This window comes from Spea bombifrons, chromosome 4 (assembly GCF_027358695.1).
Source record: "Spea bombifrons isolate aSpeBom1 chromosome 4, aSpeBom1.2.pri, whole genome shotgun sequence".
Lineage (NCBI taxonomy): Eukaryota > Metazoa > Chordata > Amphibia > Anura > Pelobatidae > Spea > Spea bombifrons.
The window spans coordinates 75447951-75475696 of record NC_071090.1 but is presented as its reverse complement, the minus strand read 5'-3'; the positions used below and the strand labels follow the sequence as shown (position 1 = coordinate 75475696).

Genomic DNA, 27746 nt, shown 5'->3' with positions numbered 1-27746 from the left:
GGGGAGGGAGCGGGGAAAGTGCATGGATCCGGCCCCTGGGGAGGGCTCTCAAAGAGGAGTGTAAGGTTACTAAGTTTCAAACAGCTGAAGAGGACCCTGGAGGGAGAGAGAGGGGGGTGGGGGATCAGATGTTGTAGCCCGGGGCGCTTCAGTCTCCTGTTAACCTGATCTGGGGGGTTGGATGGGGCCGGGATCTCCCACACACATCACTCACTGGATGGCCGGGCTGTGTCTGGAGTAGAGGGAACTGCAGACACCATGATCGAGGTGTACATCCCCTCCGTGGGGCATCAGATTTGCAAGTCAGACAAGACCCGCACTGTAAGTTATTTCCACGTTTATTTATTATGATATAGCGCCAACGGTGCGCGCAGCGTTGTACAAGCCAAACGGAATGCACGTATATGGGACACATAATTTCATACCTATTGATAAGTAACATGTAGTTATGGCCCCATCGTTTTGCTGAAAGTGGTAGAATTCACGTAACCTCGAATATATGTGCCTTCCCTTTTCTAAACGCACAATCCATTCTATTTACCCCTACTGCAATACCCCATTCATATTAACAGTGCTAAGGACCAATCAAATCATTTTAAAACACGGTTGCTGGTTGAATGGGTTCCTGTCCCTTGGAGCTTACACTCAAAGGATGGTGCAGGTACAAGGAGATAAAATAAAATACATGTTTTTATTTGCTATATCTGCTAAACTGTGTTAAGTTAAAAGGGACACTCGGTGTGAATATGATGGCAGGAGGACCATTTTCAGCTGGACAAAAGCGGAAAGTACAGCCCCTCGGGGTCCTGTCGAAGGTCCACATCTATTTAACGTGTTTGTCAATGATCCGCAGTATGCAGATGACACAAAATGAGTTACGGGAATATAGTCTGAATATTTTTTCTCCGCCAGGGAATTTGCCCAAATCTGGGGACTGGCCAGCCGAGTGGCTGATGAGATCTAATGTCAACAAATGCAAAGTTACGCATTTTGGGGGAAAATAAAGAGCAAGGGCCAGTAAGATATTGTCATGGAAAGGAGGAAAATACAACGTTGCCTCTGTATAAGTCAGTTATAATACCCTGCCTTGAATATACACTTTGATTCTTAATGTATGCTCTTGAAAACAATGTTATGGAAGAAAACAAAGGGCTAGAAAAGTTGCATTTGCTTTTACTAAACCCTCCTCACCTGTTCTCTCTGTAAGTCAGATTGTTATGTTACATACTACTTGTTATGTCCTGTCTACCCGTTGTACAGCACTACAGAATTTGATGGCGCTATATAAAACAATAAATAATAATAATAGACTGTACAAAGCAGAAGGAGTCGTCCATTGACACGCGAGGACCTAAAGCTGCATAGAAAGTTCCATCGCTGTTTGAGAGCCAGGAAGGAGTTTTCACTCCTGTGAGTCGCTTCAGCATGTTTGTTTATTATTTGCCTTCTTCTGGATAAACAGCAGGATTGAAGATTGTCTTTTACTAATTTCCTAAAACACTCTCCACAAAACCAACGTGCCAATTGATATTATGTGATTAGGGCTACATCGTTGGCAACCACAGTTACATATACACTTAGCCGCCAGCCCAGCACCTGTAGGTTTGTGGACAGTGTGTTGGTGATCCTTTTATGTGATAATATAAATGTACGTTTTATTAGCTTTCATTCCCCCCACATTCATTTGTTTTGGCTACATATGCAAGATAATATATAGAGAATTATTTCAATAATTAAGAGATTTTTTGTTAACATCCTACTTTTCTGCGCAGTGACCCTGAGCCGGGGATGACTCCGTAACTGGTGACTCTGCAGCCAGTATGGATCAACATTGGCTTTTAAAGCAGAAAAGATCGCTGGACACCAGGATTGTAGTATATCTGGTATTGCAAGATGTTTTCCTGGGAATTTTTTTTTTTAACACTACAGGGGTTAATCATCAAGACTCACACTGGCCCTAAATGAACCCTGAAGTTATAATTATTCAAATCTATCATCTGTTGTATTGTCATAACCTGATGGTGGTCCAAATCCACAATTCAGGTCTGTTTGATCCTTTGCAAAGTTGGCACCAGCAAATGTAATGCCTGTTATAATTTGAGATAACAAGAGATAAAACAAGAGATGGCAGAATAATAACGAATTAGATAATTGTGTTCTTTATACGTTGCCAAGACATATGAATTTAAAGTGACTTGTAGAACTGGAAAAGTCATGTGTCTCGGATGACAGGCATGAGAATAGCTCTTTTATAAACCAAGCAAGTCTTTTTCATGGAGTTCTAGATCAATGTAACTTTTACACAGTATAGACCTTGACCAGTAATAACAATGGACTAAATGATCCTACAGTACACGAGACGCCATGAAAAAGTCAATAATGAACTGCCCTAGTAAAGGATGTAGGTCCAGTTTTTGCTGTGTCATATTAATCTTTCACTGCAGCCACAAAGCCATTAACCTGTGAACCCCGGAATATGCCAGGACAGCGCCGTCTTCTTTCGGATACGCATGGGGTCCTTAGATGCAGGCGATACGTTTTATGGACCAGCATGGAGACGTCTCGAAAGCTTCGCAGCTTGCAGTGCGTGTTTTTTTTTTTTGCACAATTTAGTGCCATTTTGAGTTCTCTTGCAGTCAAGTGAAAGATCCTCTTAATTAGTTTCTATTTGACATTTGGTGATTGTAGTAACACTGGAATTGTAGACATAGGGAAGAAGTGACCAGCGAGGTCGCAGAAGGGGACTCTACATCTTGTTTCTGGGAACAATATCTATTTCCTTTTTTACCTGCCTCACAGTTGATGAAGCCGGCAGACTCTGGAGTGTACTTGGGTCTTTCTTTCACGTGTGCTGGATTCAATGTAGGGGATAAATCTATTGCAAGTAATTGAATAGTACATCTTCCCATAGATTAAAATCAAGACCATGGAGATGTATTTTGGACATAGTAATGTGTAACACAAACTTACCGCTGTTAATGAGAGAAGTGAAAAGTGTGGTAGAAAATTAGATAATGATTAATGCTGGACTGGCCATCATGAGACGGCTCTAGCACGTTAATGCCAGATATTTGGGTAATGTTTTAAGTTCTAGTTTAATGTGATGTTCATTTTACATTTTGTGGCATGATATGGTTAGCTCCTGCTATTCCATCCCTATCCCTGGGCAGTATAAATACAGGGGCAGATTCTGCTGGGTTTATATTAGGTGCACGGTTAATAACAGTTGAGTTGGTCAGACAAATCTCTCTCATTCACCAGAAGGAACCAAGTGAATATTAATTTAAGCCAGGACCAGGGCTAGCCTAGTCTCCTCGATAACTTGGGTCAGAAAAAAAAGGATTATGTGACCATCTCTAGTACTCTATGGGGCCAACTGCTCACCCATTCCCTTTCTGACATACCTCTCTACACAGCAGGCATAAGGGCACAGCTGACCTTTTAATGTACTTGGCCTCTGAATCGAATTAGTCCCTCATCATACCTCCAGACGGCAGTGTAAGTTACAGCTGATCTGCCACTTACATGTACTAGATTGTTTGAAGCCACCTGTCACTTTTCTCAAATATCACACACACGCACAGCTGTATCTGCTGCATTCTTGTGCTATTAGATCCAGCTGGCACTCATGCTAGTGTAGAATCTCCTTTGGCATCGGTGGAATGTTTCTTCACGAGTCACTTCCCAATTCTCACATTGTGATCTGAGCAGATGGGAATGCAATGCCTGCTATCACACAGATGCTGAATTCCTGCCTTAAAGAGCCAAAGGTGCGGAGCGCTGCATCATCTTCCATATGGCGCTATATAAACGCGCATGGTTGCGTTTGGGTATGCAAAATAGGCTGTGCTATAGGGAAAAAACCTCCAGCTTTTTATGTGGCATGGTTTATTACAAATTGTACACTGAAGGCTTTTTGTTTGTAACCTCCAAATTATTATCTAACACCAGCTTAAACGGGGTTCTTAGAAAATAGTTGCTGGCACAAGGTGTGGCTTCAAGGTTTTTGGCAGCAACCTAATCCTGTAGGGTAAGTGTCAGACTTTTCAGAGAGAAAGGCACCAGATTCTGAAAGTAAATTCTTGCTTTTTTACTACTTAATGCGGAGGCTGAATGTTAAGCTAGTATTGAGTTCATTGGTCCTAATGTAAGAATTGTAGCTCCATTACATTAAATGGTGCATTAATGTCATTAGGACATTTTGTCCTTGGGGACAAAGTATGCCTGTTGCATGATCTCATGATCACGCTAAGTCACCGGTGTGTGTGTGTTTGTGTGAATGCTCTGGATATAGGACCTGCAATGTGACATCAAAGAAACAGGCTATACCTGTTGGCTTACTATTAGAAGGGCGACATCTTCTGAATGTTCTATGGTTAGTATCAGTATTTTGTATTTGTATTGTTGTCTCTGTATAGACAATTCAGTGAAAAGCTCTCAGATATGTAAAATGCTTTTGATATTATAAACCATATCCAATAACATGGAGAAACGTGCCTTTAGAGTAAATTGTGTGGAATTAATCAACTTGGTCTAGACCTCGCCCATGTCATAAAGGATATGGCCTTGTTCACATTGTTTTACCGTATTTCCCCATGTATAAGACGCACCTTAATTGTGGGGCCCGAAATGTGAAAAAACAATTTATTACATAAAGTTATTGTACTGGCTGCCTGGGCATGATATGATTGTGATTGATGTTAGCTGCTAGCAATTGTTAGCAGTCACACTCCAATCATGCTCAGGCAGCCAGTACATGCACATCACTTTTAGCCTCCTTGTGCCCTCTCCCTGTGCCCCATACACACGGATCCATGCTATCACACACACATATATTCATTCATTTACTCCCTCACCCTTACCTGAACTGCAGATCTTCTGGTGCCGCTCGCAGACTTCCGTGGGGGCCGATGTTTCCCTCTGTGTTGCTCGAATATCAATGGAGCAGAGTCATGTGATGTGATGTCCACTGGGTTCCTGTGTCACCGCGATAGATCAAGAGACGCTGCTGAGCAACACAGAGGTAAGCAGCAGGTCCCCTGCAGATGATTATTTCCGGTAAAAAAAAAAATACCACCACTCTATAAGACACACCCGGTTTTTAGACCTCAAATTTTTCTAAAAAAGGTGCGTCTTATTATACATGGGGAAATACGGTATATATGTATGCGTGTGTATATATAATATATATATGTCTCCTGAATTCATAAATGTAGATCTTAACATTGATCTTTGTAAATGGACAGAATTTTTACATTTTATCTTTTTCTTAAATTTCTACCTCTGCCTTTACACTATTTTCACAAAAATAACTTCTCCAACTGAGTAATGTGACAAATAGAGACGTACCACAATTCTGCAAACATTATGGGAAATACTCTGCCTGTGGTAAAAGTACAGAAGAATCCAGCAGATAATTTGCCTTTATGGTTTCCACACTTGATTATTGTCAATATATATATATATAAAGGCTACCGTAAAACTATTAAAATTAAGGCATGTTTAGCACTTAAATTAAGGGCTTAGTAAATGGTAGTTGGTACAATGTTGGCTGTGGCCACGTTAGGAAACCGTCAATCTTTTATCCTCCAGATAGCACTATTTTGCTCTAGATATACTAGAAAAAAGGATGTGTTTTCATGGTTTTCTTGTTAACTTTTGATATCCTGTTAATAGGGCATCATATGATAAAACAGGGAGGCGGTGATCAGGGAAGACTGAATGATGTGGGTCTTGACTTTAAACTGGAATACCACCCGTGTCCTCTAAGGGTTTCTTGACTGAGAAGCAGGATTTCTCTACACCAGGTCATTTCAGTGAAGGGATGGGTTCTATGATTTAAGTACTTCTTTATAGTACTTGTGTGAATGGACAGTGATCTTACTGCCAAGCTTCGGTATAGACATGGAAGGATCCAGCTTATAGGCGTAAAGCCCTTCTGCATGTGTCGCACTGACTAGTTACTTTATTTCACAAAGGGCCACCAGAAAGGCTGAAAAACGATAGCTGTACCTGACATACGGCATGAGATCCGTGAAATAGGGAAGTGATAAATGCTGAACTTTGCAAGGTATCACACCTTTAGATTACAGCTTTTGGGGAGGCTTGTCTTCTTGAACCAAATCGGTAGGCTGCACTCACGGCTAGTAGTAGAATAATGGCTTCTGTAGACACAAAATGAGTTCAAAAGTAAACATTTAAAATAAATCAAACTGAAATGTGTGTGTGTAGATCAAGAACTAATTTTTATCCCTGCTTCTTTAGTTGTGTCATTAGGTTCTAAAACTGCTATTGTAAGATCTTTAGCATCTGTCAGATGAAAGCTAACACTGATAGTTTAACAAGGCTGAGTAGTGCTATATATTAAAATCTGTAACCACCGCTGAAATGAGTGAAATCAGTTTCTGCTAATTCTATCTGACAGGTCTTCAAAGTAGACGTTTTGTTCAATGGCCGGAGACACACCCTGGACCGTCGCTACAGTGAATTCCATGCACTCCATAAACTGGTAATTTCTAACTACTATTTGTGTCTTTTATATGTACATATTCTGTATGATTCATGTTTATGAACCGTTTGGTCATAACATTTCTTTAGAATAATTCATTTGTACCATAAAAGCTGAGAGGCATTGAGATTTCTGATTCTAGAGCAGAAGTTTGATATTGTTTGAGCAAAGTCTTTCTGGTAAAGCTGGATGAGCCCAACACCTAGTTTGTCAAGAGTGAAAAAAGAATGGACCATTTGCTTTCAGATAGGCAAGCTGGTTATGAACGTGAAGACTAATTTTAGGTATTTTAACCAGAGCCACCGTCAGATGTTCTAGAGCCCAGGCCTCGGTCCATCAACAGTTGTCCATCGCGTTGATCACCCATTAATCAGCCATTTTTCCAAGACACATACATTTCATATGTTCACAATGGGAGCTTCCAGGTTTGCAGATAAAGGGAGTTTATTGGAACAAAAGAAAATAAGTTTTTTTTTTGTCCGTGATAACATACATTACTGTATAGAGAGCTGTATGTTATGTGCAAATTGCAAAATACCGGTATTTTTCCATCATACTTTCCATTCAACATTTGTCTGCTTGAAGGCCATATTTTCTACAAATATGACTTAACAACATGGAAGGCACGGTGACCTCAATGGCCTTTCCCCCCAGGACACTTCTACATTTCCCACGGTGCTGTATCACAGAATAATTGATTTTGTTCTGTGAATTTATACATCCCACGTACTGCCAGCAACATGTGAAATGTAGAAGTGTCCTGGGGGAAAAAGCAGCTAACCCCTTAAATTGTGTGGGGATGGGGGGTTGGATTGGGAGCGGTTGTGCCTAAAAACCTCTCTCCCACAACCTGGGCTTTAGTGCCATGACCTGGAGAAGCAGCACTTTCCGGGCGAAACCCAGAGAAATATTTTTTTCTATATATATATATCATTTTCTTTGCTATATTTTCTTCTTTATATCTTCTTTACACTTTGTTGCACGTTATTTAAAACCCATAGAGTTCCCAGGAATGACAATCAGTCATTATATTGTTTACCACAGGCAGTATAGTTAGAAGTCAAGGTGTTTGTCTAGTAGAATGGAATAAGCAGCTACAACACATACATATGGCTAATACTTAGCTACCTGAAAACATTAGATTAGGAAAAAAAACCCACGAACTAATTTAAAAAAAAAAAAAAAGACAGCACAATATTTTCTAAATAAAATTTCACTTCGTTTTTCTTTACTGAAAAACATCTCCGCCGGTAGATGTGTTTTAAGCAGGATAATAAAAAAGGGTATTGGACTTCCGGTCGGCAGCCATAGAGAACACACGCACGCCGTTCTGGCTCTGCACCTTCCCAGACAATCATCCACTTATACGCGGACATCTAGCTCCGCCGTCTTAAAGAAGGACTTGGGAGGAAAGGAGAACGTCCGGGCTTCATCAGACGCTGCCTCTTTTGGACTTACCGACCGCGTTGCACCGCGGATGGAGACAGATGCCGGCCGGGGGTCCGTCAACTCTCTGTGAGTGGCTGGAGGAGTCAGGCCCAGAATTACTTTGTCCGGAGCCTTCTTACCATAGATGAACATCCGTGGACGCCGTGACACCGGTAAAACATATAATTATACCTGGTGCCGTTCCTCCTATTTGAGCAGGGGAAACTCTTGTGTCTAGAGAGAGGGATTGCATTTGCCACGAGCTAGATGCAGTATTTTGGGCCTAACGCGGCCTATATCCAAGTCTGCTACACCACACATGCTGTATTCTACTAAAAAATACCCTGCACTCGCTCAGTATATAATTTTACTCTATACATCCCCTGCTGCACGTATATGACCTGCCTAGACCACCATGGAGTGAAGAGATTTCAACCAGGAACTGTTTGGTTTTATTCTCAGGCACCCAACTCACTTGCATATCACAAGCTATTTCTATGCACCTGTCTGAAGTACATTATTGTTTCAGTTCCCATTTACATCATCATTTCCTTTTTTTTTTGTGTGTGTTTAACCCCTGATACTCTGCTGCCAGGAGGCATGTTCTGTTGTTACCAAACAGCCTTTCAACACATCATGGGTTAATGCCACCCCCATGGGCTTGAGGATCTCACTTATAAAGGAGTATGTAATGTATGACTGAGTACTACTTTCACTGACTCACACTTTTATTCTTCTACTTACACCTGCGTCCAGAATTCACTCATATCCTCTGCATTTACCACCGCACGCGGATGGATAAATTTCTAGATAATTCAGCGACAATGTCTGCTAAACAACACAGAGAAAAAGCCTCCAAAAAATCCAGGACCATGCCTACGGACACAAGCCAAGAGGGCCCGCAAGATCAATCTCTATTTGACACAGCTAGCGATGGGGGGGATACCATTGCTCAACGAGTGGTAGAAAAATTATCGCCACTACTGGAAGGCAAATTCGACAGACTCCAAATCACCTTGGAAGCTGTCAGACAAGACCTGAAACAAACCATAGACAGATTGGATGACGCGGAAGGAAGAATCTCTACCCAAGAATCCACTTCGATGCAACTCCAATCTGACGTTGGAGACCTCCAAAATACTATTCGACAATTGGAGGACAAGGTAGACGACTTAGAAAATCGGAGCCGCTGCAATAATCTACGCCTTATAGGTCTCCCGGAATCTGTGATTGGCAAGGAGCTATATGACTTCCTATCTCACACGTTGCCTGCTCTTCTATTCCCGAGTAGACCTGCCTTCCAAATAGCTATTGAAAGAGCACACAGAATTGGACGTCCTACCCGAACGGAGCTGGAAAGACCAAGACCAGTGATATTCAAAGTCCTCAATTACCGAGACAAGCAAGAAATAATGGCGGGGTACAGAACCACTCCTGCCCTTCTGTACAAAAACCAGAAGCTCCTTCTCTTCCAAGATTTTTCAGCTGCTGTGACATCTAAACGTAAAGCTTTTTCGTCTATCTGTTCCCAGTTACACTCCAGGCAGATAAAATTTGCTTTATTATATCCCGCTAAACTCAAGATTGTCTACAAAGACCATGCCCATTGGTTTACATCTCCAGAGGATGCCAAGACTTTCCTACAGACCATGGTCGCAGATTCATAGTCACTGACGCTCAGCTTCGTCGTTGTTCTGGACTACCGAAACACCTAGACTCTCCCTTCATACTCCAGACGATTTCCTATCTACCAACATCAGTCCTTGAAAAGCCCATTTGGAGCGCACATAGTATGCCAGCTCCACGCTTAAATTCTCTAGCTTCCCCAATGTCTTTACTGTTTTTATGGTTTATCTGGTTAATTTTTAGGTTACCTTCTGTTAGTCTGAGACCTTGGAACCGCTGCTGTACGCTGTCTTCCTTACCGTTCCGTCCGTCTTCCTCAGTCAGATATATGCCTTGTCCTGCTTCGTCCTTGATATACGAGAGACTTTCGCCTGCACGTCTGCCAACTGTGATCGCAAGTACCATACCATTGTCTCCTCGCTGGGAGAGACGATGGTTCTTACATGTCTTTTGGCTTAAATGTCACTTATCACGACTCAGATCTGTTATCCCATAGTACAATGCACCCATCTTCACGGTCTAACGTAATTTCCCAAGATTTAAAAATTGTTTCTTGGAATGTACAGGGCATATCCAACCCAGTAAAGAGAACTAAGGTCCTTAAACATTTGAGTACGCTAGGGGCTCATATCGCCTTACTGCAAGAAACTTGTTCAGAATCAAGCGAACATGATAAACTTAGACGAGGGTGGGTGGGTAAGGTAGTGGGTGCATCAAGAGCAGATGGGGGTAGGGGTGTGTCTATTCTTTTTCATCGCTGTTTAGATTTATCCATATCAAAAATCATAGCGGACCCGGGTGGTCGATATGTGATGGTTTTTTGCACTGTTCATGGCAAACAGTTGATAATTTGTAATGTTTATGCGCCCAATCACTCGCAAGCCACTTTTTTTAACTCTCTCAACGCCACCCTTCTCCCTCTACATAGTGACAACTTGATACTTGGGGGAGATTTTAACACATGGGCTGATCCTCAGTTAGATCATAGTAAAAGAACCTATCCTAGAACGGGAACTCGAAATAATCCAATTTCTCGCCTTTGTAAACAACTTCAGCTTATTGATTCCTGGCGTATTCTGAACCCCATTGAAAGAGACTTTACTTTCTACTCACACCCACACAATTCTTTCACAAGGATAGATTATATTCTATGTGCAGCATCCCTCTCCCAATTCATCCACAAGGCCCAGATACTGGATATTCTTATTTCGGACCACGCTCCAATTACGTTATCTTTCACATTCCGCCCCCCCATACCCTCCTCCTTCAATTGGAGGATGAACCCTTTACTATACAAATCCCAGGACTTCTGCTCCAGCCTAAAACTGGCTTGGGCAGAATATGAGGACAACAATGCTGAACATAAACACACTCCGATTCTTTTCTGGGATGCAGCTAAAGCTACCCTCAGGGGCCATATAATTTCCTATGTTACAAACAAAAAACGAGAAACCGTAACCAATCTCAATAAATTAAGTGCTAATTTATCAAAGGCGAAGAGGAGACTCATTGTAGACCCTTCTCCTCTTTCTACGACTGCCTATACACAAGCGAAATTAGCCTATGACACTTTATTACACAATGCTTCGCTTTTAAATATTAGATATAGAGAAGCAGATTTATTCCATCATGCGAATAAGTCGGGAACTCTCCTATCAAAATTAGTGAAATCGGCCACAACACGATCTACCATACCGGCCATTAGACTCGGGGATGGCTCCTTAAGTACTTCCTCTTGGGATATTAATTGCACCTTTGCAGATTATTACCAGTCACTATACACCTCCAAGACTGTTTCTGCAAACTCAATAGACTCCTTTTTGCAACAAATAGACCTACCCTCTCTTGCACAATCCCAACAAGACCACCTAAATAGGGACATAGAACAAGCAGAAGTTGATAGGGCTGTAGGAGGTCTCAAGCTAGGCAAGGCTCCTGGTCCCGACGGTCTCCCAGCAGAATTTTATAAAATCCTGAAAGAACAAATAACCCCTTCACTCACCTTAGCTTTCAACACTTCTTTTACTACATCTGAGGTTTCCCCTCACTCCAATATCGCTCGTATAATTGTCTTACACAAGGAGGGGAGGGACCCCTACTCTCCGGCTTCCTATAGGCCAATCTCATTGCTAAACTCAGACTTCAAGGTTTTGAATAAAATACTGGCAGACAGACTCGCATCTTTCCTCCCCGCTATTATCTCTCCGGTTCAGAAGGGATTTATAAAGAACAGACACTCAGTCACAAGCGCCAGACACATAATAGCTGCCATTCTTAAAGCACAATCGACTCCACATGTCCCTCACCTACTACTAAATTTGGATGCTGAAAAAGCATTCGACAATATAAATTGGCAATATCTTTTTTCCCTCCTTCAACTTCAAAACTTTGGTTCACCCTTCATTGCATACATCAAGGCCATTTACTCCACCCCCAAAGCTTTTATTACAACTAATAATTTGAACTCCCCTCTTTTCACTCTAGGTAAAGGCACCAGGCAGGGCTGCCCCCTATCTCCGCTCCTCTTTAACCTGGCTCTAGACCCTTTTCTCCGCCTTTTATTGCAGTCACCATCTTATCAAGGCATTCAGGTGGGAGATCGAGAGATGAGGGTGACCGCATTTGCGGATGATATGTTGCTTTTCGTCGGGAATCCTTATACTACTATCCCTATCCTGCTGTCTTACCTGACGCAATTTGAACTAATTTCTGGGCTCAAGATAAATTTAGATAAATCGGAGGCCTTGTGGTTGTCGGGACCTAGACCTCCCGACGATCTGCAATCCTGGCCTTTCCGTTGGGCCCGAACTTCCATTAAATACTTGGGAATTGTTTTTTCTACAGACTTATCCAGTTTATTTGACTTAAATCTGCTCCCCATCATTACTAAATCTTTGTCGGATTTAAAAGCTTGGACCACTCTTCCACTTAATCTCGTTGGAAGGGTAAATCTCATCAAGATGGTCATTTTTCCCAGATTCCTCTATTGCCTCAGCATGCTACCACTAATAATATCCCCACGCGATATCAGGAAAATACACAACGCATTCTCTCGCTTTATATGGAGAGGAAAGAGGCCCAGAATTAGCTTTCAGAAACTGACACAACAAAAGTCCAATGGTGGACTAAACCTTCCCAATATCAAATTATACAACATTGCTTGTCTTCTCCGGTTTGCGAAGGACTGGATCTCTCACACTGACCACTACACTGATTGGAGACGCGACCAAAACTTTTGCTTAGAGTGGAGCTTAAATTATCTCTTACACGCTCCTACAAGAGACATCCCAGTCTCCTGTCGCTCTAATCCCCTTATAATGGCTACTATACAAGCCTGGCGTAGTGCCCGTAGGTCGCTCTATGGCAACTCTGCCTACTCGCTCTTTTTGCCTCTCACTGGCAACTGTAAATTTCAAGGGCTAAGTCCAGACACCAGATTTCAGAGTTGGAGGGCCAAGGGTATAAACTTATTAGCAGATATTTTCAACCCATCTTCCGGGGATTGTCATACATTTCCTTTCCTCAAGGAAAAGTACTCCTTACCTCCTTCCCATATATGGCCGTATATGCAAGCTAAACATTATCTACAACAAACCGTACGCCGTATACATCCCACCCAAAGGAACCATATATTGGATTTGCTTCTTAATCCCTCATACTCAGGCAAAGTCTCCATATCCACTCTATACAGGGCGATTTTCCATCCCCTGAATTATTCCGATTCCACATCTGGCATCACCAGATGGTCTACTATCCTCCATACTAGCTCTCTCACTACACGTGATCTATTACAAGCTTATACTCGTAGACTGAAGAACCTACAAGCCTCTTGGTTCCATGACACCACACTCAAGTTGCTGCATAGAGCTTACATATCTCCAAGACATCTATCCACATTTACCCCCCATACACCATGCCACTGTTGTAAGTGTGCCATGATATCGGCTGATATGGATCACTGCTTACTTACCTGTCCCAACCTTCTCGCCTTTTGGAGGTCTATGGGCCGTGTCATAGGCACCATACTGGGTGGTGATCCCATTACTATGTCTTTTGATATTCTGCTGGGCATCTATGATTCATTAGAGATCAGGGGGAGGTACAGGATAGCCTTGCTAGATTACTTAATACTGATAGCAGTTAAATCTATTTTGGATCACTGGCTAAAGCCGTTAGCTCCTTCTTTATCTTATTGGAAGAATAAGGTCACTAAGGCCATGTTTCTGGAATGGACTATGGTCCTACGCGATAAGGAGGGACATGGTGAGAAATTTTATGAGATGTGGGAACCGTACATACTCACCCTGCCATCAAAACTGCAACGTCAAGTTACTATGGTCTTTCAGCATACTGTATGGTTTTGTTCGCGGGCATTAACCTCTACCTAACTAATGGTGTATATGTCTTGTCTTCCATCGCTATGTTGTGAATCATAATCTACATGCGATACAATGGCTTTTGTTGCTTGGCCCCTTGGTCGGACGAAGCGTGGTACTTGCATATACTTCTCCTGGTCTCGGTCTCATTCGTTTACTGTTATTTTTCATTTCGTTTCTTGTCTTTGTTAATTTTTGTTATTTTCTCAAAAACAAAAAAAAAAGCACAAGTGTATAGTCTTATCTCTACATTGAGTTACGCTGCAGTTTGAATTCACTGCACATTCTTTGTATATCATGATATGATGCTGTGGCTGGGTTGACCCCGCATACTCTGTAACTCCAATGCGACACCAAGTAGACGTGATTTTAACTTTACTGTTATCAGATCTTTCCATTCTGGACTGTCGATACATTTACTCCATGTTGAACTCAAATGTTTTACTAATGTATACGCTGTGCTTGAATAAACAGTTTTGGAAAAAAAAAAAAAAGGGTATTATTGCTGTAAAGCTAGGCTGTTTTTGCAATCCTCCTGTCCCTGTCAGGGATTGTCACATGACTGAGAAGCGCTTTACAGACACTGATTCACACCCAGTGTGTGTTATTTGTCTATTCACCGACTACAAAGCGACAGGCGATAAAGGCAGTCATCAGAATTTTCTGATTACTCAGCAAGCCGATTATGGCTATATGTGGTTGGAGGCATTATGTTGAAGTACAAGTATCCGTGTTCTCTAGGTCAGTGTTCTTCAACAGTTTTCCCATGATGCATATATATATATACTCGTGACCCATTTTGTGCTTACAGTGGAGGGTGTGAATTTTTGCCCTGGTTAAACAAGTTAAACATAATATAGTAGTGCCTAAAACACGTTCCAGACGAGAGAGATTGGATCGTTATTCGTATTTATTTACCCCAGGAATATTTCTTACAGCAATGCTATTGTACAGTGCTCAGTATTGTGACGGTAGAGCGAGAGCGCTGGCATGACCCAGTATTGGTTCCTTAATCATTTTCAGAGCATAGCGACCTCTGATTTGTTGTTAAAGTACAGTCATTGCACTCATTTACAGACATTCTTTCATTTTCCCTAAATGTATAATGCAGAGCGTGTAAGATACAGATAGCTCTGTTTTGCAGCTTTATGTTGATCTTTAAAAGTGTTTCCTGATCGTATTCCTTGTGCTGCTTTGTCTGGTTACAGTCAGTACCTGGAATCCTGACATCATATAGAAATAAAAATCCCTTCCCTAGAACATTAAACCGCTCCCTGGCTTTGGTTCAGATGTGCCACTCCTGCTGCCGGTTATCTGCAGAGTGCTTCAGGCTGGACTGTGACCACACAAAAGGCTCTGAGACGCACGTTTCTTACATGAAATGGGACTGGTGTGTTGGGCAGCCATTGGTCTGCCGTTGATCCTCAATACAATCAATACAAAACGACACAACAATGGATGACAATGCCAACCTTTAGACTGTTATGTTCTGCCACCTTAAGTTTCAAGCTATGGTTGTAGAAGTGACCTCCTACCCAAATGTATACATACCTACTGCCCCCCCTTTTAATATATATATATATATATATATATATATATATATATATATACACACTGTATAACTGTATAAAACTGTATAACATCAATCCTCCCAACACATCAGATACATAAATAGCATTTTATACAAATGAGTATATAAGAAATGTTTAGAAAAAAAAGTTTTATCACAATTTAATTTATACGTTTGTGCGGTGTCTACACATAATAGCGATATACAATGATTTGCACTTCTTATTATTCCTCCATTTTCTTGAGTACAGTGTCAAGTATATCTGTGTGCTATATAGAAGCAAACAGATAGACGAATATAAGTCCTATATGTGTGTCTGTCCACATGTATTTCTTTGTATGTGTTTTCCCATGTTGTCTGATTTGTTCCTTGGTGTCCTCGGCCCCCAGTGAGGAAGCAGTGACAAGATAACCACAGATCTCCCCGTTCCACTGCTGGACCATCCGTGATAGCAGCTCCTACAACGCCTCACACCCATGCACACAGTGTGAAAGCACTGCACCACCCATATTAGAAAGCTTGTAACCCTATAACTTCTTTTGGATATTAAGATCTGTCCTAATATGCAGACACAAACTGTTTATCTGTGTATTGAATGAGATTAAAGTCACAGTTATGACACCCGCTGTAACTGTTGTTGAATAGAGTCTGGAAAATAATGCTTAACGCAAAGATCTCATTCTTCTACTTCAGTCCACGTTTAACGTTGCATCATTTCGTTAGCCTAGGAAGAGGACATCCGTCATATTAATGGTATGCGTTTAGTTCACAGAACTGAAAGTGCTATCAGATGTCAAATTGCAGAACTAGACCATCGAAGATGTGATACTTTAATACAAACGCCGGTTATTTGTAAGAAACTTGTCTTGTTTCTACAGACAACGTAACAGAAACAAATTCTTTGTTCCTGGCCTATATGTGGAAAAAACAAGAACTTTGCTGTGTATTAAGGATACCCCTTCCCACACTGGGTTAAATTTACAGGAAGCTTCAAAGTCCTTTCATTTCCCTGCTTTGGTTTTAACGCTAGAAATCACTTCCACTCGACCCTGCTCTCGTTTCCCTGTTATAAAGCATATCGGGCGGATTTACATCCATTCCTTCTGTGCTCCAGCTCCCTGTCTTCTTTTTTAACGCCTTCCGGAAATAAAGACAATAGACTGTGATTTATTATGGAATATGTAGGCCACAGTGCTTTATTAACAGAAAACCTGTATTTTTGTTTAACTTTGGGCATCTTGCCCTGTAACCCCACATGCTGGCCACACCCCCTTGGTGACCAACCGGACAGGTAGTTCCAAACATTAATTCTTGGGTTACCAATAACATAAAATCCAATTTAGCTCCACTCAAGGGACACAATCATGGTGCCAGATTTTTCCACAAGCCACAGCACTACACCAGCAGGTGGGGGGGGTCACAAATTAGTTGATTCCATTGGCTCACCCTATGTTCGCCCCAAATCTAACCTGGTCATGCCACCCATCCCATCATTGGAGGCCTTCAGGTCATGGCTCGCTTTCCTGCAGTCTCTTCCCTAACCTAAGCGTTACAGTCTCTACTTATTTCGGAGGTTGGTGCTAACTAATATGATATACCTAATGTCCACCTACTTTAGTACAGTGGACTTTGAATACTGAGAAGTTAGGGATTCCATGTATCAGCATTATTGGTCATCATATTTAGTGAGCTACTACATTGGCTACTGATGAAGGGTCAGCTTAAAGGGACAGTTCAATGTCCCTCGCAGTCTCTCCAAAGAAGAGTGCATGTTAAATACTTTGTGAGCACTTTTGATATGGATTCTTTAAAAAAATAACCTTAAAGAAAAGCTGCAGATCTGAACCGCAGCAGAATGCCACCTCTGTGGTCTAACAATTCTTGTCACTGATTGGGGTGCTTTCTGCCCCTGCACAAGGGGGGGTCTTGTTAACCCCCATCACCATTCCATTTGCCAAGTCAGCTCCGGAGAAGACTGGCAACAATTATATTATGTGTCGGGCGATGTGTTTAGCTGAACTCTCTGGCATGGCAACTAGCAAGGGGTGGGATAATGGACCAAATGCATGTGGGAGGTTCCTCAACATCCTCTATGCATTTAGAGGGGAGACACCATGGACTTTTAATGGGATATCTCAGTTACCAATATGCGTTTGATGGCTGGGGTGTCTTTTGTAAATACAGGTTTCCAGGCATGTCTACAACCTGTTATATTTTTATGTCTGAACAGCTGAAGAAGACATGCAAGGTTCCAGACTTCCCACCCAAACGAGTCCCAAACTGGATGTCCAAAGTCCAAGAGCAACGCCGGCAGGGTTTGGAAGCATACATACAGGTGGGTGGATTTGGTGACTTGTAATTGAAGAACATGGACTATGCATGATGATGGCGCATACCACCTTCAGTCGTCAAGGTGACAGATGGAAGGCTCCGCAAACCCTGGTCTAAAAAATGAGAGGATGGGGCAAACACTTAGTTTTGCACTGGTACCCCACTATTAAATTGTACAGCAATACTCACCACTATAGCATTGTATACGGATAATGCCACCTCTCACTTTATCGGAGACCCTGAAAAAAGTATAATGTAGGCAGCTTTATTGATGACAAGATGCCACAGAGATAAAATAATAATAATACATAACATGTTTTACATTTAATAGTCAAATTGTCTATGATTAAGCTCTGACATTTACACCTCATTTAATTATCCAGACCCATTAAAAAAACTGCAATGCCCCTTGAAAGGGATAAAACAAAATAACAGATACATATATATTAACGCATGTTTGCAGATTGGTATGCATGTGAGGCAAAATAATCTTTCACATCTAAGCTATGGAATAACTTAAATAGACAGGCAGTATCCTCAGCAAGGAATACATTTTAAGGTAAAACACATTGAAGCTGAAAAAATAAATGACTCAGTTTTAGGAGCAGCTGCAGCACAATGCCTCCTCTGTGGACAATCAGTAGCAGGGAAGCATTTCCGCGCATGCTTGGAGCCAGGGTTCAAGGTGACTGGCTGTAAGTGTATCACATGGCAGGAGATGTGTTTAGCCAAACACATTTCCTGGTAGCCAAATAGTTGCAGGGTTGGAGGGGATTGTACATTTATATAGAGGAATTCTGCAGAATACATTTGCAAGGGAGATACCATGAAAATTTAAAGGGATCACTCAGCCATCATATACATTAAAGTGCATATGATGGCTGGCATGTCCAATTTACATAGTTACATAGTTCATAAGGTTGAAAAAAGACCTAAGTCCATCAAGGTCAACCCTTCTACCTAACCTTTCTATTCTTGATCCAAAAGAAGGCAAAAAAACCCTAATTAAGCTACTTCGAATTCTGCCATCAGGGGAAAAAATTCCTTCTTGACTCCAAGAAGCAATCGGATTTCTCCTTGGATCAAGAAGCTCTAAAATATTAATATTATTCTATTTATATCCCTAATTAATTTGATATATATCAAAACGGTCCAGAAGTAGCTGATTTGAAGGCTCGCAGCTCCATTTCTTTCTTTTGTGTGGATGAGATAGATATCTGCTTGTTTATAACAATGTGCACCTCCTGCTGCTGACCATTAAGACAGAAAGACAAACACTGTTAAAAAATACACGCATTTTGCCACCAGTTTCTGCCTAAATTTCTGTTTATATCTGCCTCCCAAATGCTCGAGGTGTTAATGCTTGGTACATGACCGACAGTATACTCAGCACCCCTGTATGCAGCAATACATGCCAACAGGTGCGATACCCATAAGAATCCCCACCGCCAGATGCACCAGTTTGCACTTACAAGACACAAGGGTAGTTGCACTTAACTGCAACTCTTCGGTAATGCATCTCCAGAAAATACAGATATACAATGTTGTTGACATATGAAACAACTCATTCATCATTATTAACAGGGAGTATTATGGCACAATCAAGATGTTCCCAAGGAGCTGCTGGATTTTTTGAAACTCAAACATTTCCATCAAAGCAAAAAGAACTGCAGCTTAGAGTAAGTATTTGTAAACCATCCATCCGGTTAGAGGTGGTATATAGACTAAAAGACTGTGAAGGCCTTTCAAATGGTTGAGTATTCCAGCACACGGTATCGTGGAACTGAATGCAGTGCTTGTGAGGCAGAGAGTTTGAATGTGTTCTTTTGTAGTAGAGATGTATGGATGGATGGGCGATATGGGCAGAGGACAAATAATGATTTTATCTTACAACTGTAGCTCGTGCTGCAGGACTTGGGGTTATCTCAGAGGTCATCGCTGGACATTTATGTATAGAGACATGTTATACGCTCCAGTAGTTTGAAGTTAGGACACATATTTTACAAAACAGGCTATATATGTTTTTTTATTTCCCCAGGTCGCTAACAGACATCCTACAGGATGAACACAGGTATGAGGGCTTCACCAGGTCGTGTGATGTGTTCAGCTATCGCTTCAGTTCAATTTAGCTTTGCTAAATTAGCAGTTATTATGTCTTTGTCCTTGGTCTGGCCAGACTGTGTGGCTATTAAGTTATATATTAAGTTTTTTCCCTTGTATAATATAAAGGTAGCTGCTTTAAGGTTGCCTATTAGTAACTATGCCTTTACCTTTTCAGAGTTTATATGCCTGGAGCTTAATAACTAAAATAAGGACTTTTAAGGGGACAGGCTAATGCCACTGACACCCCTCCCCCCATGCAGCAGAATGCAAATTAAAGTACTCTGTGTGTATTCTTCAAAACTGGAGGAAAAGAAAGAAATAACTGACCTAGAAGCTGCAGCAGCTTCCCTCCTCCTCCATGAGCCGGCTGCAGAAAAGTGCTCCCATTGAAATCAATAGGAACATGTGTCATGCATGCGCAGTGTTCGTCAAGCCAGTGTTGCAGCTGACTGGACACATCTCCAGCACTGCAAACAGCTGGGGGATGGGGGAAGGGGCAAATTCTGTGGAACTGACCACTGGCCAAACTATGTCAAGGGTAATTTTGGTAACAGATATTCTGTCGACTTCAACAAGGACTTGTTTGGTTCAGCAGTGAGCAGTTTAGATGAAGTAACCAAACCTTAACATTGGACTGGGCAGTTTATAGGAAAATAATCTGTTTGAAAAGATTTATGAAGGCTGTGTATTTACTGTAAATTGCAACAAAAACAATACTTCTTAATGTGAATGAGTTCCACCGCATATTGACAGTGAGTTATGTGGCTTCTTACATAGACCAAATTTAGCACATGGTACTGAACTTAAAAATGCATTAATGTGAGCAGCGCATTGTCATTTCAAAATCAAAATGAAGCGCTACTCGTAATTTATCACCACCAATAACATACATATTCTATATGTTTTTTTGGTGGTGATAAATTGTTCTTCATATCAATGCATGTATGGTAAATTGTTCCCGGTATGTATGCATGTATATATATGTAAGATTACACCTCCCCCTAGTGGTTTCATGTGTTATTGCACCCCACTGTTCACACACATACATTCTATAACAGGGGCGTCCAAGTTTTTTCTGCAGTGGGCCACTTCATCAGAATTGTATACGTGCGCGGGCCGCACTCATTTTTCACTGTGAGAAAATATGGCCTTTAATAAAATATGCAGGTTAAAATAAATTAAATGACACAAAACCTTTACTTTTCCTCTCACTGATTTCTGGGCCTAGAAAGTTTTGTGACTACAAATGCAGGATTCTGTATAAGTAAAAATAAAATAGTTCTATTTATTTTAGCGATGCACTAAAATTAAAATTCTGGACCAAAACTGAAAATTCAGGGTTCACTTAGCCGAAACTGAAAATGACCCCCCACACACTTTTAATAAAAGTAAGTTACACACCAAAATTGTACAAAAAATTATATATTATGATTAACAGCAATCTCAGGCATACCCAGATTCCAGCATGTACTGGTTGGCTGGGCATTGTACCGGTATTTTTTGTCCAATTTTAGTGTGTAACCACCCTTTTATTAAAAGTAACACACCACAATTGGACAAAAAAAATCAACAATATGACTTGACATGATAGGAGTGTGATTGCTAACAGCAAACACACTCTTTTTATACCCAGGCAACCAGTAAATGCTGGAACCTAGGCATGATGGGACTGTGATTGCTGTAAGCAGATTGCTGTTAGCAATCACACTCCTATCATCCCAAGTCAGCCAATACATGCTGGTACAGGGTGGCTGTAAGGGCAGACCCCATACTGCTGGCAGCATCAATACACAAGGGGGCAGCTAGCCAGGTTTCAGCATGTATGGCTGACTAGGCATGATAGTAGTGTGATTGCTAACAGCAAACACACTCTTTTTATACCCAGGCAACCAGTAAATGCTGGAACCTAGGCATGATGGGACTGTGATTGCTGTTAGCTGTTAGCAATCACACTCCTATCATCCCAAGTCAGCCAGTACATGCTGGTACAGGGTGGCTGTAAGTGCAGACCCCATACTGCTGGCAGCATCAATACACAAGGGGGCAGCTAGCCAGGTTTCAGCATGTACTGGCTGACTTGGCATGATAGGAGTGGGATTGCTAACAGCAAACACGCTCTTTTTATACCCAGGCAACCAGTAAATGCTGGAACCTAGGCATGATGGGACTGTGATTGCTGTTAGCAGATTGCTGTTAGCTGTTAGCAATCACACTCCTATCATCCCAAGTCAGCCAGTACATGCTGGTACAGGGTGGCTGTAAGTGATGTGCAGACCCCATACTGCTGGCAGCATCAATACACAAGGGGGCAGCTAGCCAGGTTTCAGCATGTACTGGCTGACTTGGCATGATAGGAGTGGGATTGTTAACAGCAATCACAGTCCCATCATGCCTAGGTTCCAGCACTTACACATCCATGCTATCACACACACAAATCCATTCATTCACAGATTCATTCCCTCAATCAGGCATACTCATTCAAACACACTCCCCCATCCCCTTACCACTACAGCTCTCTCAATGCCGATCACTGACTTCAGCAGGGGGCGTGGCCTCCCTCGTTCTCTCCACAGAGGAGGCAGGACTGGAGCAGAGAATAGACCCTCCCACAAGTAAGTAGCAGGGCTCTTGCGATCCTGGCTGCCGATCTCACGCGGGCCGCACCTCGAGGTCCCGCGGGCCGCATTTGGCCCGCGGACCGCATGTTGGACGCCTCTGTTCTATAATGTAAACGTCATACTGTTAGAAAGTATACAAAATAGAAACGTGAAGATGTCCGCTAAAAATGATCAAATAATGTCCAACAGTAAAAATACGATAGATAGAAAGGCGGCACTCCAAACTTATCTCAGCTTGTCTAGCAGGATCAGTTCTGCTTTATGCTGCACAAGCCAAGATGAGTTTAGAGCGCCTGCTTTCTCTCTTACACAGTTTGATCGTTTTTAGCGGAGATCTTCACGTTTCTGTTTTGTATACTTTGCTTCCGGTTGTGAGGCACAAGGGACGTTTATCATATACACAGTGTGTGCACCTCTGTTTCAATTATTAGGAAGTGCAAGACGGCGATCCTTATTACTAGACTTGGGCACCAGGGGGCTCTTCGTGTTCGTCTTCGTGCTCGTCTTCGGCAAAAAAAAAAACTTCGTATTCCGCGAATATTCGCCTGGTCCTGTCTTCTCTTCGGGCGAATATTCGCGGACATTCTTCGTGCTCGGGTTTTCTTCGTTTTCCCCGGTTAAGGGGTTAAAACGGAGTTAAAGCCGCTCTGGCGCCAGGAGTTTAAATGTCCGTATGAGCAACTCTATTGGTCGTCAGCAGGGGGCTCGTCTGCCATTGGTTGATGGCAGACGAGCCCCCTGCTGGCGACCAATAGGGTCGCTCGTACAGACTGTTATACTCCTGGTGCCGTAATTGTTCGGCAGATCCCGCTGGTCTCCCTGTTCTATCATTTATTAACTGATAGAACAGGGAGACCAGCGGGATCTGCTGGGTAAGTTGCAGCATTGGGATTTTAAAAGTCTGCACGAGCGACTCTGTTGGTCGCTCGTGCAGACTTTTAAAACCCCAATGCTACAATTTACCCGGCACATCCCACTGGGCTCCCTCCCTGTTCAATTAATTAAATGTCCGTACGAGCGACCAATAAAGTCCCCCGTACGGACATTTAACTATCTGAACAGGGAGGGAGACCAGTGGCATCGGCGTGGTAAGTTGCAGCATTGAGGTTTTAAAACCCCAATGCTGCAACTTGCCCTGCCGATGCCACTGGTCTTTAACTAATTGAACAGGGAGGGAGACCGATGCCACTGGTCTCCCTCCCTGTTCAATTAGTTAGTCCGTGCGGGGTTAAATGTCCGTACGAGCGACCAATAAAGTCGCTCGTACGGACATTTAACTCTGTACAGGGAGGGAGACCAGTGGCATCGGCAGGGTAAGTTGCAGCTGCAACTTACCCTGCCGATGCCACTGGTCTTTAACTAATTGAACAGGGAGGGAGACCGATGTCACTGGTCTCCCTCCCTGTTCAATTAGTTAGTCCGTGCGGGGTTAAATGTCCGTACGAGCGACCAATAAAGTCGCTCGTACGGACATTTAACTCTGTACAGAGAGGGAGACCAGTGGCATCGGCAGGGTGAGTTGCAGCTGCAACTTACCCTGCCGATGCCACTGGTCTTTAACTAATTGAACAGGGAGGGAGACCGATGTCACTGGTCTCCCTCCCTGTTCAATTAGTTAGTCCGTGCGGGGTTAAATGTCCGTACGAGCGACCAATAAAGTCGCTCGTACGGACATTTAACTCTGTACAGAGAGGGAGACCAGTGGCATCGGCAGGGTAAGTTGCAGCTGCAACTTACCCTGCCGATGCCACTGGTCTTTAACTAATTGAACAGGGAGGGAGACCGATGTCACTGGTCTCCCTCCCTGTTCAATTAGTTAGTCCGTGCGGGGTTAAATGTCCGTACGAGCGACCAATAAAGTCGCTCGTACGGACATTTAACTCTGTACAGAGAGGGAGACCAGTGGCATCGGCAGGGTGAGTTGCAGCTGCAACTTACCCTGCCGATGCCACTGGTCTTTAACTAATTGAACAGGGAGGGAGACCGATGTCACTGGTCTCCCTCCCTGTTCAATTAGTTAGTCCGTGCGGGGTTAAATGTCCGTACGAGCGACCAATAAAGTCGCTCGTACGGACATTTAACTAATTGAACAGGGAGGGAGACTAGTGACATCGGCACTGCCGATGCCACTGGTCTCCCTCCCTGTTCAATTAGTTAGGGGTTAACTTTATTTTAAAGGGTTAAAGGGCCGTGCAAGTGAGCCTATTGGTCGCTTGCACGGCCCTTTAACCTATGGATTTCCGCTCCCGTTAACCCCTTCGATGCTGTGTTAGATAACGCAGCATCGAAGGGGTTAACGGGAGCGGAAATCCATAGGTTCGCTGTCAGGGGCTAGAAAGACCGTGCGAGTGAGCCTATTGGTCACCTGCAGGGTCTTTCTCTGGCATCAACCAATTGGTTGATGCCAGAGGAGGTCCCTGTAGGCGACCAATAGGCTCATTCGCACTGCCCTGTAACCCGTGACGGCGAACCTGCGGATTTCCACTTCCGGGAACTGCCGCGATGCCGCGAAGCCGCGAAGCCGCGATGCCGCCAAGACAAGGTAAGATGAAGGGGGGGAATGGTAGACGAAGACGAAGACAATCACGAAGATCTTCGTGGTGTGTGTCTTCGTCTTCGCCTACGTTTTACCGCCGCCGTCTTCTCTTCGGCGTGTCTTCGGAACGAACACGAAAACGCACTCTTCGTGTTCGTTTCCATGTTCGCCCGAAGACGAATGCACAAGTCTACTTATTACTGTGCTATTAGCTTTCAGTGTTCGACACAAGCAGCTGAAAATGGTTTTCATTGTGTTTTTTTTTGTAGCTCCCAGTTGACACACAAAGCTGTGGTAGGATTTTTTAAAGATCACTACGTTCTTCCACCTGAAACGGGTAAGAATTTTCACCATTCAATCCATCTAGGTAGTCCTCGGTAAACCTGAATGCAAATAACGAAGGTCTTTATGAAAGTATGAATGTCACATGTCCCTTAAAATGAAATCTGAGGCACATTTCAGAAGAATGTGCCTCTTTCACCATGTTCACATCTAATTTCACTTTTATATATTTGCTTTCCACATCAGAGATACTGGGAGACATGGTCTTAGAAGGAGTGCTGAGAGGGATTTACCAGGAGGATCACAAAAGTCCACCTAGATCCAAGCACAAGCTCCCTGCCAGGACCCAGGTTTCCGTAACTTAAGAGCGATGATGAAGATGGAGGACTTTCACCAGGGTTGATGTTTAATATATTTGGTCCATATCACAAGCAACATGTTCTTAAGAAGGGTTCCTATCCAGGAAATACACAAACTATTGAAAATAGTCATTTTCAGAACTGACATGCTGACAAGATGTTTTTCTTCCTGGATCCCTGATAGTCATCTTGTGTTCAAAATTAATAGGGTACTTAGAAGTCTAGAGAGAAGATACCTCACAGCAAGCTTATTTTATATTTTATTCAAAGCAAGAATAAAAACCAATCGAGATCGGTCACCTAATCCTCCAGCCGTTTTGCAAACAATCGTCCATATAAGCATATTACAAGTGCACGCGGGGCTTCTATTATTTCCTCAGTAAAAGAAAAACTGGATCAACGAATCCAATGTTTTGGAATAAATCTTTTGCCTTTACATGTTCAGGAAATCTGTATTTTTGGTGCCATTTGGGGCAGTGACCATGGTTTTAATTAATAATAGCTAGCCAAAGCTACGAGGACACAGCTGCAAATTCACATGCATGAAATGTTTTCTTCTGTCGCTGCATTTCAATTCTATTAAACTTATGGCTCTCTTTGCGCAACTGAAAAACAGGCAAACCAAGTGGACACCCCTGTCTTAACGTGTGCACAGTTGTGGCATCATTGTGCCAGGCCCCCCAACTGTCCCGAATTAGGCGAGACAGTCCTGATTTTGGGACTCTGTCCCTACCTGTCATGTGGGCAGGCCGGTGTAGCACAGAAATTGCGGCCGCACGCGCTCCCACAATTGCCATCCGAAATTTTTTAAGCAGCCGGCTTGCGTGGGCCGTGCCCCTTATGCTTCAGTGAGGCTCTTCGTCCCACCCCCTTGAAGGTGGGGGTCACAGAGTCAATAGAGTTCCTCGTGTGGCAGTCAGTCCCATGAAGGAGAGCACCGAGCAGGTGGGAAAGTCAGAAAAAAGGTAATGATTATGGTACTAAAAAAAAATAGAGGCTGGCTGGGGGCATGAGTAGTCAAGGTGATGGGGCAACAATACACAATTGGGAGAAGGCTGGGCATTAGCATTAAATAAATCAAGACTAAAGCTGGCTGGGGGCATGCATACACATTAATACACAAGGGGGGGCTCGCTTCACTTACATCTATACTAAAGGGGCTGGCTGGTAGTATAAATACACAATGGGGGGCACCACATAAATCAGTACTAAAAGGGGGGCTGGCAGGGGGCATGAGTACATAATAGGGCAGGGGTTCTCAAACTGCATCCCTCCAGCTGCTGCAGGACTACATCTCCCATACTCCTCAGCCAGCCCCTTAGCTGAAGGAGCATTATGGGAGATGTAGTCCTGCAGCAGCGGGAGGGCCGCAGTTTGAGAACCCCTGTAATAGGGGGTGGGCTGGGGCTGTTCCATGATAATTCAATACTAAAGGGAGGGAATGGCTGGGAAAGATTCACAAGCGGGCAAAAACAAAGCAGTGTGGCAAATACATCATTTGTTGTAGTTTAGCCCATTCAGAGGTGGGTGTCAGTGTGGCAGAGCCCGTCCTGGTGTGTGTTTGGGTATCGGTGTGGCAGAGCCCGTCCTGGTGTGTATTTGGATATCTGCTTCCTGGCACTTTACTTAGAAATAAATAGAACTTTTTAATTTTTACCTCCTGAATTTGTAGTCACTTCAGAGGACAAACTTTCTAGGCCCAGAAATCAGTGAGAAAAAGTAAAGCTTTTGTGTTATTTACTCTATTTCAATCTGCATATTTTATAAGAATTAGTGGCACTAAATTGTGGCTTTAAGCATCCGGTGGATGACTTTTTTTTTTTTGTGTACCGATTACTCCCAGTTCCGTCATATTACATCAATACACATTAGAAAATCAAGAAAAGATGGGAATGGATGGTGGGCTGATTGGGTGGTGCAACAGGCCACTTAATTAAACTTAGCCCCCCCCCAGCCCATAAGCTGTTAGCCCTCCCCTGGTTGCGCCAGATCGATAAAAAAAGAAAAAA

The 27746-nt window shown here is 42.8% G+C and overlaps 1 protein-coding gene across 2 annotated transcripts; it reads left to right on the top strand.

Moving 5' to 3' along the window:
* Nucleotides 1-128: 128 nt before the first annotated feature.
* SNX22 (sorting nexin 22) lies at nucleotides 129-26173 on the top strand. 2 transcript variants are annotated; one of them, XM_053464766.1, is made up of 8 exons: nucleotides 129-321; nucleotides 6425-6508; nucleotides 16232-16261; nucleotides 17739-17843; nucleotides 19424-19518; nucleotides 19878-19910; nucleotides 25366-25433; nucleotides 25625-26173. In XM_053464766.1, the coding sequence occupies exons 1-8, from the start codon at nucleotides 259-261 to the stop codon at nucleotides 25741-25743; spliced, it is 597 nt and encodes a 198-aa protein (XP_053320741.1). In that variant the 5' UTR covers nucleotides 129-258; the 3' UTR covers nucleotides 25744-26173. The 2 variants fall into 2 exon arrangements, with proteins under 2 accessions (XP_053320741.1, XP_053320742.1); XM_053464767.1 differs by lacking the exon at nucleotides 16232-16261.
* The last annotated feature ends 1573 nt before the right edge of the window (nucleotides 26174-27746 follow it).

Bases quoted from the DNA above. Each gene is read 5' to 3' on its own strand.
- SNX22 (XM_053464766.1), top strand. From the start codon at position 259: ATGATCGAGGTGTACATCCCCTCCGTGGGGCATCAGATTTGCAAGTCA. The intron at 16,262-17,738 runs GTATGCGTTTAG...ATGTCTGAACAG, and splicing joins GGACATCCGTCATATTAATG to CTGAAGAAGACATGCAAGGT. The intron at 19,519-19,877 runs GTAAGTATTTGT...TTATTTCCCCAG, and splicing joins AAAAAGAACTGCAGCTTAGA to GTCGCTAACAGACATCCTAC.